General features: G+C 30.4%; 2 protein-coding genes across 2 annotated transcripts; one reads left to right on the top strand and one right to left on the bottom strand.

The window, feature by feature from the left end:
* On the top strand, positions 1–4,431 carry LOC124919489 (probable aquaporin NIP5-1). The gene is made up of 4 exons (XM_047459734.1): positions 1–917; positions 2,756–3,175; positions 3,264–3,325; positions 3,930–4,431. Exons 1-4 carry the CDS (start codon positions 687–689, stop codon positions 4,120–4,122), a joined length of 906 nt encoding a protein of 301 aa, XP_047315690.1. The 5' UTR covers positions 1–686; the 3' UTR covers positions 4,123–4,431.
* A 3,052-nt stretch (positions 4,432–7,483) lies between these two features.
* Positions 7,484–11,761, bottom strand: LOC124919487. Its single transcript, XM_047459733.1, has 8 exons — positions 11,388–11,761; positions 11,168–11,220; positions 9,574–9,633; positions 9,388–9,465; positions 9,119–9,248; positions 8,966–9,018; positions 8,704–8,871; positions 7,484–7,894 (listed from the first exon to the last, which is right to left on the bottom strand). Exons 1-8 carry the CDS (start codon positions 11,737–11,739, stop codon positions 7,757–7,759), a joined length of 1,032 nt encoding a protein of 343 aa, XP_047315689.1. The 5' UTR covers positions 11,740–11,761; the 3' UTR covers positions 7,484–7,756.
* Between the last annotated feature and the right edge of the window lie 578 nt (positions 11,762–12,339).

Raw genomic sequence — 12,339 nt, 5'->3', positions numbered from 1 at the left:
CGGAACCACACTCGAAATAGAGAAGAAGAGAGAGAGAGAGAGCAGTTTATGTAGCAGTTATTAAAACCTACCCATATCTTCATCTTCATCTTCCCAACTAAATTCATCAGGTATTTTTCTTCTTTTTCATGTCATATCCTCCATTGATGATCTAATCAAATTAAACCTTTCATTTTGAATCTGGATACCATTTTCATCATCTCTCTTCCTTAATCATACCCATAAAAAAAACTTTCTAAGCATGTAACTTGTTTTCCTATAAAGAAAAACCATCATCACCACCCAAAACAAAAACAAAAACAAAACAAAACAAAAAAACAAAGAAATTGACTAAAGTCACTTTGTTTTAACATTGTAGATCATCTGGCTATCTTTTCAATTCCTCTTCCTTAATCATACCTTGAAAAAAACCCTCCAAATTATGTAATCTAAACTCAGATTCATCATCATCTTCTTCTTCTTCTCCAAAAAAAAACAAAAAAAGATCCGTTACATCTATCTATCTTCATCTTTTCCTGGTTTTCTACTATAGTATCTTATCAGCTGGCTGAGTTAAACCCATCTGTGTAGAAAAACCTTTAAAAAACCTTCAAATTATGTAACTTTTTCCATCAAAACTTCCCATTTCTTCATTGAAACAAAAAACCCAAAAAAACCCATAAAAAAAGAAAAGAAAAGAAAGAGATATGCCAGGAGATCATGAGAACATTCCAACACCGCCGGCGTCGGCGCCGGCGACACCAGGTACTCCGGGAGGACCGTTATTTACGTCTTTGAGGATAGATTCACTGTCGTATGACCGTGAAAGGAAGTCAATGCCCAGATGCAAGTGTTTGCCGATAACCGCTCCAACTTTCGGTGCTCCGAACACGTGCCTTACCGATTTCCCCATTCCCGACGTTTCTCTCACTAGAAAGGTCATTCTCTCTCTACTGAACTTTTTTTTAATTAAGTTTTTTTTTTTACTTTTTCTTTTTAAGAATTTAAATTTGAGAGATTAAATAATGCTAAGTAGATTGATTAATATAATTAATTAAATAAATCATTTAAAGCTGTTCAAGATAAATTATTGTAAAGCTGACGCATGACCAACGGTTATGTCAAATGACAGATAAGTAATATGTTTAGGCCTTGTTTGGATTCTAAATCCTTATGGTAATATTAGAAAGAAATGAGTTATTTAAAGTTATTTCATTAATTGATAATATATATTAAATTATTAGTTATTTTAAACTCTTATTAGAATTACCTAAGAAACCATATAAAATCTTGGACCTTGTTTGATTTTTAGGGGTTTTTAGATGTTTTCTAGAGTTATTTTTGAAAAACAAAATTATATTAGATTATTATTATTATTTTAATTATTAAATTACTTAATTTATTAATTAAGATATTAAATTTTATTTATTTAAATTTTATTAAGTTTAAATAAAAAAAATAATCCCCTGTTTTATTAAAGAAAAAAAAATCAAACAAGCTCTTAAGGAATTACTCCACTAGCAAATCTAAATGTTTTTTTTTTGTTTCCAATTGGGTTTAAAGTTTAAACTGTAGTATTTTATTTGTTTCAGAAGTTGTTTTTTTGTTATTATTATATTTTAATTTTGACAATATGATAATTTTATTACTGTAATAATAAGTGAAATTTATTAAAAAAGTAATCAAGATCCCAATGTACGGATCCAAGTGAGAGTGGTTGGGTTTTGAAGAAATACATTTTTTTATTGTGTTTATGAGTCAGCTTAATTAATTTATCTAAATCAAATGTATATTAATTTATAGTTATCTTAATTTATCTTTCAGTTATATATATTTCTTTACAAAACATTTTTTTCTTCTTTTTATAGAAAAAATTGGGATGAAACTAAATTATTATCTCGCTTAACCCTATATATTTTGATAATTAAACTAATCAAATAGGTTGACAAAAGTTTATTATGATCTGGATACAACATTTTTTATTAAAAATGGGGACTAAAAAAGATATATTTTTATATTAATTTATTGAGTTATTTGCTTATATCATACTGATTTCAAAGTCAACTTTCTTGTCACACCAATAAACTTATGTTATTATTAATAACATATTAAATATATAATATACTTGTAATAAACTTTTGTTTTTTCAGAACATTTATCATATTTTCTTTTCTTTAATTAAAAAAACACAATTTATAAAATGAAAATTAGAAAATAAAATGATATTGGAATAAGATGAATAAAGGGTAGGGCCTTTCTTCACTTTAGAGAGCAGAATCTTGTTTGTAGACCATTCATGGTGACTGAATAATTGAGTAATATTTGACCCTACACTATTATTACATTTATGTTAAATAATATTTATTTATAAGTGAATTATTATAACATTTAAAATTTGATTTTCATAATAAATATCTATTTTAGTTGAATGAAATATGAGTAGGCTTCTTTAGAAAATTAATCAGCTGCTCTCACAAGTAATAAATACATTTTAATCATAAAATTATATTAAACACAAAAATAAGTTTATTATATTTTACTTTAATTTTAAGTTAAGTTAAAGATAGTGGCCCCAACATGCTCTTTTTGACTTTTAGTGAATGAATCATAACTCCATATTACCAATTGTCAACTCATTTATTTTCTATTCTTTATATAAATATTTAGTATTATTAATATATTAAGCCTTTTATAAATCTCATTCATTGTTTTTGGTAACATTATTATTTCATCTAAATTAATATAGTAACTAATGTTCGATTTTTTTAAATAACAGCTCGGAGCAGAGTTCGTGGGGACATTTATCCTGATATTCGCAGCCACCGCAGGTCCTATCGTAAACCAAAAATACAATGGAGCTGAATCGTTGATCGGGAATGCAGCATGTGCTGGATTAGCGGTTATGATCATCATCTTATCGACGGGCCACATATCGGGTGCCCATTTGAATCCGTCACTCACTATAGCGTTCGCTGTTTTACGCCATTTTCCTTGGATTCAAGTTCCAGCTTATATTGCGGCTCAAGTTTCTGCATCAATTTGTGCTTCGTTTGCACTCAAAGGTGTTTTCCATCCATTCCTTAATGGTGGAGTAACTGTCCCTTCGGTTGGGAATGGGCAGGCTTTCGCTCTCGAGTTTCTCATTACTTTCAATCTTCTCTTCGTTGTCACCGCGGTTGCTACTGACACTCGAGCTGTAAGTGTTTCTTGGGCTCACTCAAAACATGTTTTTTTCTTTTTTATTTGTCCTTAAGTGTTGTATTCCTCTTCATGTTCGGTATTAGGTTGGAGAGTTGGCTGGAATCGCAGTTGGCGCAACGGTTATGCTCAACATTCTTGTTGCGGGGTTAGTAGTTATTAATCTTCTAATTCATCTAACAATATGAACTAAATTACAAAATTTACATTTTAAAATTTTAGTGATTTACCCAAATAAATCACTTTTCTATATTAGTATGTTTCTAAAGAAGACTACATCAAATTTAACATCAAGATTAGAAGTATAAAATGTTTATTTAAGATACATTTTTAAGTTTGTGCTAGCCATTTTTAATAGGATAGACTCTAAGTTTTAAAAAACAATATATCAAACTCTAGAAGAAGATAAAAAGATCAGACGTGTTTGGCTATAAAAGAGGGATGAGAAAAAAATAAGACATTTCAAATCATAGGATTGGAAAAATAATTGAAAACCAACAAATGAAGAAGACTCATGTCTCTTTGTGACCGTTGGTTGGTCTTTAGAACTATTCTCTAGAATAATTGAACACATGATGCATTCTCAACTTTTTGTCCATATTCATATACATATTTGCATCTTAGTTTAATAATATTTTTTCTCTATATCATTAACAAAAAGAAAGAACTATATTTTCAAATGTGATCTTATTTGAATCAATGTTGTGTTAAAAACTTGACCGATAAATATTGTTGTATTTTCACGAATGCAGGCCATCGAGTGGTGGTTCGATGAATCCAGTGAGAACATTAGGGCCGGCAGTAGCAACAGGTAACTACACGTCGCTTTGGATATACATAATAGCCCCAACACTAGGAGCCATAGCCGGTGCTGGAATCTACTCACTCGTAAAACTCCAGCCAGAGGAAACCGATCCACCTCGACCTAGAAGCTTCCGTCGCTAAATATCGATCAACATCCTTTAAGTCGATAAACAATTCCGAATAGTAATAATAATAATTAAGGGTTTGGTTTATCTTTGATTAGTATTTTGCTTCTTAAATAAAATAAGTTCCCCACTTCACAAAGACAAAGTATGTCATTCATTCAGAGTTACCTTTGAGGTGGACTTTTGTTTGTTTGCTTTGTTTGTTGTGATGTTGGATGATGTTGTGTTGCTTGTTTGTTTTCATGTGTGTGGAGGCTTTATATCCCTCAACTTTGTACATTACCTTAAATAATTTGTATAAGACTCGTGTCGATGTTTTTTCGTACGCTAGCGTGTTTAAATATAAATGTGTTTTGTTTGTTTTTCGTCGAGTTGTGTTTTTAATATAATATCTATTTAAATAGAAATATCATCAAGCTTTGTTTTCATGGGACAAATTAGTAACACCAAATCTTTGTATGAGCCCAACTTCTTCCACCCAAGTTTTCAACATTATCATAATAATAATGTGATATGTCACTTTCATAACTAATAGAAAATATTAATAAATGAATGAATAGTGAATTGTAATTATTGTTTAAAATATCTTTTAAATTTGAGTGTGACGGGTACATTTATCTTGTTAACCGTCTATATTATTGTATTGATGCATTATGAATTTGAGGATTAATTGGGGTAGTTAAAAAAATTACTTAAAGTATAGAATATTTATACATGTGAGTAAATTTTGCTATAAATTACATTTACTATATATTTGTTAACTTTAGATTTGACTCCTCAATTTTTTAAAATTTTTTTTTTTTTGTTAAGTTTGTATATATATATTACGATTTTAAAAATGATTAACAAATTAAATTTTCAAAAATTCTTAAAACTAATTAAATATATACAAATTTAGTTACAATATTAAAATTTTAAGATTTTAAGTTTATGAATTTATACAATTTTTACTATTTACAAATTAAAAAACAAGTTATTATCCATTAAAATAAAAGAACTATAATATTAATTTTTAAACTATTATTCTTTTAATATTTTTTATTTTTTCATAATAATAATAATATATAAACTAATATTATTTTAGAGTAAATTCTTACTATTTGAAAAAAAAACTTTTATTTTTCAAATTTATAAATGATCAATAATTTAAAATAAATGATCAATTTTAACTGAAAATCTTATACTTTGAATTGTTTTTAATTATTTATAAGTTAAAAAAAAAGACTCTTATTTAAACCCAATAATGTTGAAGAAATTGTCTAACTAGAGTATACTAGACCATACTTTACATTCAAGATGTGACAGAATCTTAACATTAGGGTTGAGGATGCAGTTTTCCAGTTTGAGAAACTACTGAAAAAGATATAGAATACTTACTTAAATGAGAATATTAGGTTATAATTACTTTTTTTAAGATACTTTTAAGTTTGATATGATGACTCATAAGCCATTTGTTTCAAAGTAGCTATAATATGTTTTCATGTTTTGAGAAAAAAAAGGCTTTTAACCATTTTAATTACTACAAAAGAAAAAGAAACATGTGAAAAATTGAAAATCCATTTTCAAGAGGACCCAACCCACATCTAAGAACCATGTTTAATGAGAAGCCGCGTAAACCCACCATAAGGACCACGTTTATTGAAGATGCGACATAATCTTATGTGCGGGTTTTATTGAAGATGTGACATAATCTTCCATGCAAGTTTTGAGTGTTTTGTGTTTAGTATTGCAACTTATAACATAACATTGTTATGTCTAGAGATGAATTAAAAATTAGAATTAAAAGGTAACTGGAACATAAATTATGTTACATAATGTATGATTTTTTTTTTCCTGAAAAATAAGTGGGGAGAATCGAACTCTTATACACAATTTATCTTAAAATCACTAGACTACTAGTATATTACAAGTTATAAAATATTTGGATACATAAAGCAATCCCTAAATAGATCAATCTTCCTTATTTTTAAAATTTATATAAGTGAGTTAAATATGGAAAAAAAAGAAAAGAAAAAAAAAAGAGGTTCATTAGTGGGAAATTTGAGCAAAGACCCTAAAAATGGTGAATTGCGTTTGGTGAGAGTGAATAAATTAAATAGCGCTGGTGACCCCTTTTTTTCTGACGAAAATGTCCCTATTGCGTCACGCATCCTCAGGTTGCGTGACGCAATTTTTTATATTTTTATTTTTCAAAAAATTTTAATTATGAATTTTTTGGACGAAAATACCCCAGTTGCGTCACGCAACCGCGAGACGAAAAAAAAAACCGATTGCGTCACGCAACTGAAGTTGCGTTACGCAAGGGTATAATTATCATTAAAAAAAAGGGTTACCAGCGCTATTTAAATTATGCATCCGCACTTTTGGTTATTCACCCTATCTTTACGGTCATTTGCTCCAATTCCCCCATTAGTGTGCTATTGGTCAATGCAGGAATGCAAAATTAATAATGAGAAGTTGAATTGAAGAATGAATAAACAACTAAAATAACTAATGATATAAAAATAAAAATAAAAAACTGTTTAGCATAACTCAGCTAAAAAACCAAAGTTCTTGAGTTTAAATATCAAAAAAAAGAAACTAGAACTCTAGATTCAATGATAGATTCCTAAAAAAAAATAAAAAAAAGTAATATAAACTATAATATAAATTTATTTTCTGAAGAAAGCTAATAAACTTGAGATGTTTAATCTTTCTCTCTACATTGTGTCAAATTTATTACCATGTTAATTTAATAAAAAAAAACATTTTCTTTAGAAAAAAAAAGAGTGTAAGGAGTATAGGTGATATTATGGACACGTGTTTTTTTATATTTTTGTCGTTATGTTTAAACGACTCGTTTATATCTTAGACCTTTAAAAAATGTGTAATTAAGACTATTGGACATGATTGATATATATCTCCACCATAGTTCAAGAATTAACATGTTCATTTCACTTCAATAAGATACAATCAGCAGTAGAAATTCTCTTAAGGTTATTTCCTAAGCATGTTCTTCAAAATAAGAAAAAAAAGGCTTTTCAACAATCAATTGTCCTATTTATAATCATGCAAGAAGAGATAGTCAGATTGATAATACCTATATCCAATTTCCAGCTTACTGATGATGACAACCATTGTTCATGTCCCCTCAAGTTGACTATATCAATGGTGCATACCAACCAAACCAAAAAAGTCACATCTCTAAGACAATCAAACAAAATGTGTGTACAAGAACATGATATTATAACCAAAAACAATCAAATACATTCGTCGAACAAATCCAGATCTAAAAAAAAGGGCTAGCTTTCAGATTTCCCACAAAAGTAAGTGACAGCAGAGATCTCATTTTTATTTTCTGAAAAAAGGTATGTTCACTAGTCACTACCAAAAAGTTGTGATGAAAAAATGTAATGACATTCTCATAATCATATTAAAGTGTTTATAGATGTGGACAAAGACAGACAATGACAGAAGGGGTGGGAAAGATATGAACCAGAAACAGAAACCAACCCACTCGAAAGATTCTCCTATATTTTTTGCCACTGGCTGGAAAGCACCAAAAATAATATAAAGGATTTTAAAGTTTGGAGATCATTCACCTTTAATGATTGCTTCATCGACAAAGCGAAGATAGAAACTGAAACATGTTTTCTAAATCATGATTCAAATCAACAGGACGCCCATTGTTGGATGCTTGAGCTTAATGGGTCAGGGAGAAGAGAAGACCATGTTTTGAGATCTGGCAGTGGTCCTGTTAATGCCATACAGTTTAGACCGTTTTCTTTAGGCATGTTCTTCCAGCTTACCTGATAATCAGATAACAACTTCACAATTACATGTATTCTTAGTGGAAATCGAACCTAGGACATCATCCTCTTAACCACTTAAGCTACCTTGATTGGGTGAATAACATTTTCTTTGCATGATCATAGTTACCACAAGGCTATATATTGTGGCAAAATTTCTCTCACTCATTTTCTCCAATGGATAAGGGTAATAGTTTTTAAGGACACTTAACCAAGAAATTGGTGTTGAAGAGGCAAAAGCATTTTTTTTTTGTATTTTCAACATGGTATTAGATCTGAGATTCTGAACTTTTTTAGTCTTCTGCTGCTTCAGTTGTTAATGGTCTGACATAGCCAATAGTGGAGGCTTTTATCCATCTCTATAGGCCCAAGGATATTGGCTAAAAAAATGCGAAAGAATGACACATTATCTTATATTTCATTTATAGAAATCAATGAAATGAAATTATGAAACTAAATAACTCCAAGTAACAGCTAACATCTTAGGGAAATTTGAATATTTATATTCTACAAAATTAACCCATTTTTTTTCCTTGGAGGAGGCTAGTACAACGTTCCACCGCCATGAACCCACTTTAATCAAATGCTTTTAGTGAAAATATTAATCTAATATTCTGCTTGTTTGATCTTGGGTGTTTTAAAAAAATCCTTATCACATCACCTATCCTTTCAATTATCAAATCATTTAATAATAACTTCACTTCACATTTTATCAAATTTAAATTTTAAATATAGAAAAGACATTTTAGTAATTTAGCTAAAATAATCCCAAAACAAATCCACCTTTTCATCATATAGTAGTTACTTACTTGACCAGGAAAAGCTTTGCACATAGCTTTAACAGTCGAGTTCAGCAACCATGTGTTATCAGTGTCCGGAGAAACTTGTTCCAATGGTCCATCCCTAGCTGCACCGCAGTTCACCATAATACGACCATTAGGCATCAACTTAGCAAACAACTCTAACCAAGTCGCCTCCTGGTCAACAAGATTAATAATTTCACTCTAATGAGAAAAAAATAATAATAAAAGAACACAAACATGAAGATTTTAAGGAATCCATTCCAATAACCTCTTTTAATTGCGGTAAGATCTCTCCATTAGAAAACAGGTCCACGACAATGCCTGATTTAGTAGTATAATCATAAATGAAAAACAGTTTTGATAGTTTAAGAGCTTATATCAAAAATTGAGTAATACTTTAAGAGCATATTTATGAATTTACCAGCATACCCTCCAGGAATATTTACAGATGAAGAAAGTGCATCACCAACATTAACCTTAAGAATGCCACCTTTGGGTGTTTGCTTCTCAAGTTCTGACAGCCCGAGATAATCTCTTGCTTTATCAATTAACTGGACATGAAGAAGAAAAAAAATAAATTTACGGTAAATTGCATAAAAATGAATTGACGAATAAGAATGATTACAATGTACATGCGGCTATGTTCATCTACTGACATAACATCAACGAGAGCATGTTGTTGGACCTTACAAGTTGATCAATCTCCCATCCTTCAAGTTCTAGTGACGGCCATAAATCTAGCATGAGATTAGCTGCTGTTCCACCGCCCTGAAACAGTGAAATCAACTATAAATCCAATCCCAAAAATTTGTTTATCATAATTTAATGCAGATCAGTAAAAAGACATGTCTATCTATCAGTAAGAACTTTAGTTACCAATCCAAGAATTGCAATGGGACCTTTGGGAATAATGGCAGGCAAACTAGCAAACTCATCCTGTTCAGAACAAACAAACATATTAAGATCTGTTAGACTTGATCTGCTAAACATATAAATAATGAAAAGTTCTAAATAAAGGAAAGGAGAAAATGTGGGATGCAGATTTTGTGTTTCTAATTTTCTTAATACATTATGACAAAGTAAAAATTGTTAGTATATGTTGGGCATGAAATTAATTGGTTAAAGGAGGCAAAATATTTCTTCTTCTATAACATTTTTTTAAACGATGAAACTATTTCATTAAACCACATTTTGAGAAGATTGCAAAATTGCAGAGAAACACCCAACAAAATAATACAAATCAAGTTATGACATCATTTGTCATAACTTAAACAAGCTGACCAAAACAGGATAATCATCAACAGAAACTCTTCTAGGTTGCCCAATCGTAAAAAAATATTATAGCTCATGGTCGGAGGAGCTAAGATCAGAAGGGATCACAGCTCTCCATGTTGCTCCAAAGCCAAGCCCGACTCTTTTCAGACATCATAGTTAATCCCATTATGCAACTTGTATGCCTCTCGCTGAAGCTGAGATTTTGCATCCTTTGTTTGTTTTTCCTAACTTATTTGGGTCGTCTTTTCAAGATTTTTCTCGCATTGCCTGAGACTGCTGAGTTCGTCTTCATTTGTGATATACTTCTAAATTGACCCTTGTAATATATATTTATAGTCGTCCTTCTACTTCAAAAGAAAGAGATTTCTTCTGGCTTCTCACGTTCTGTGAATAGCAGGGACATTAAGGCATGTCCAAAAAGGTGTTTCCAAAATATATCTAATTCTATGTTTGTTCGTTTTGTTTGAAGAAAGGAAGGATCCTAAATAATCCATCTTAACTTTCTTTAAGCAGTTGAACTCTCTTTGAATGATCAATTTGTGACATTCTAAATCCTAATTACTAATGGAATCCAAACCATCTATGGATTTATAAGAAGATCCTTATAATAGGTTAGCATGTTAGCGATGACTTTGTTGCCTTTCATTACTAGTCTCAGTTTCATCGCTAGTAAGGACTCTAGAAGCGGCCCACATGGCACTTTGTTCCACCACCAGGTTAGCTCTGATACAAATTGTAACAACCCGAAAAAGTGGTCCACGACACATGTCAGGATTAGGCTAGATACCTTAGGCAAAACAACTAATCCACCGCATCGCAATCCCTAAAAGGCACCTATGAAGGTAACTAACTATATCCCATTAACATCATACTTACAAGGACATCGCAATGTGGGACATCGCAATATATATTATATATTTAAGCGAAAAATCATAATGACCTACATACTTGCACAATATGTTAATATTCTTGAAATTGTGTTAAAACTTATATGTGTGTTACAAATTTTAATAGATGTCAAATATGATATGAGCATATTTGATGTATTAATAATGGATTGGATCCAAATTTCTCCATATGAATAACAACAAGTTAATGGGGTTGATAAGTTTAAGTTTAAGGAGATGGGTTTACAAATGAGTACTCAATAGAGGCGTGTTAAATCTAATTGTGTCATAAGAGAATTCTATCATACCCAATAAGAACGAGTCCATGTCTGCCCCTTCCTATAAATGCTATGAACGTTATCTGCACAAGCATGGATGATAACAAGCAAATAAGAAGAAACCAAATTCATTTTTATCTACAAAAAAACATTCATTTTCCTTAATTCTAGTTGTGGGTAGCAGAAAAGAACACAGTTAAAATGTCATGACACAAAATCGAAAAAGGGTCTCTAAGAAGAGAAAGCTTACGGGTGTAATCAAGGAGAAGCATCCTGGATTCTTGAGTTTCTACAATCACTATATGGTTGTAAAAGCTTTGAATGGCGGCTAAGACTTTGAAGTCGTCTTCTCCATCGCCAGCCTCGTCTTGGGTTAAATTCAAAGTTGGGGGAGCTTGAAATACAGGCCATTTCTTTTGGGTATGGAGGGAGCGGATTTTACAGAAACTGGAAGAAGATGGAGGAAGAAGCAGAGGGTGTAAAGAAGAAAGAGATGAATTGAATGGAAGAGGATTACGATGAGGTCCAGGAGGAGGAAGAAGAAGCAGGGGAGCTAGGATTGAGGTCATGGTTTTCTCTGTTCTGATCCTGATGAGGTTCATGGGAAACTTTAACTTTGTTAGAAATGGCTTCACAACTTTGATATATGTTGAAGGGCTTCAAATCAAAAGCAAGGCCCATTACAAATAAATACAAAGAATTGTGAATTGTAATAGTCATGTGAAGCAAAATCAATAATTTTAGAAGTTACATTCTCACAATTATAGTATTTATTTCAATTTATAGATTTTTACTTATTTTAAGTGAGAATTAAACTCAAGATTTAATTGATGTTTGAAGCTGTATGCAAGTCCCGTAAATTTTACTCTTATTTGAGTGTTTTTTATAATAAAATTTTGCGTCTTATTATTTATTTTGATTCTATTAGTTTTTTATATTGATATGGGTATAAACCTGACATAAATTTGGAAGAATCATATTCCTCATTATTGTTTAGATGTTATTTTTATTCTCAACAATTAATACATAATTCTAAACAAGGCACTATTATTCATACCAATTTGGTGATAATAAAAAACTATGTAAACCAATAATATGGAATATGATTCTGCCAAATTTAGTGTCACCAATAAACACATCAATATTAACCAATTAATAAAGTAAAGGAAAAAATAATAAGACACAAATTTTAGTATGAAAAA

This window comes from Impatiens glandulifera, chromosome 1 (assembly GCF_907164915.1).
Source record: "Impatiens glandulifera chromosome 1, dImpGla2.1, whole genome shotgun sequence".
NCBI classification, from domain to species: domain Eukaryota; kingdom Viridiplantae; phylum Streptophyta; class Magnoliopsida; order Ericales; family Balsaminaceae; genus Impatiens; species Impatiens glandulifera.
The sequence above is the reverse complement of the archived record's forward strand: the minus strand, read 5'-3'. Positions and strand labels throughout refer to the sequence as shown.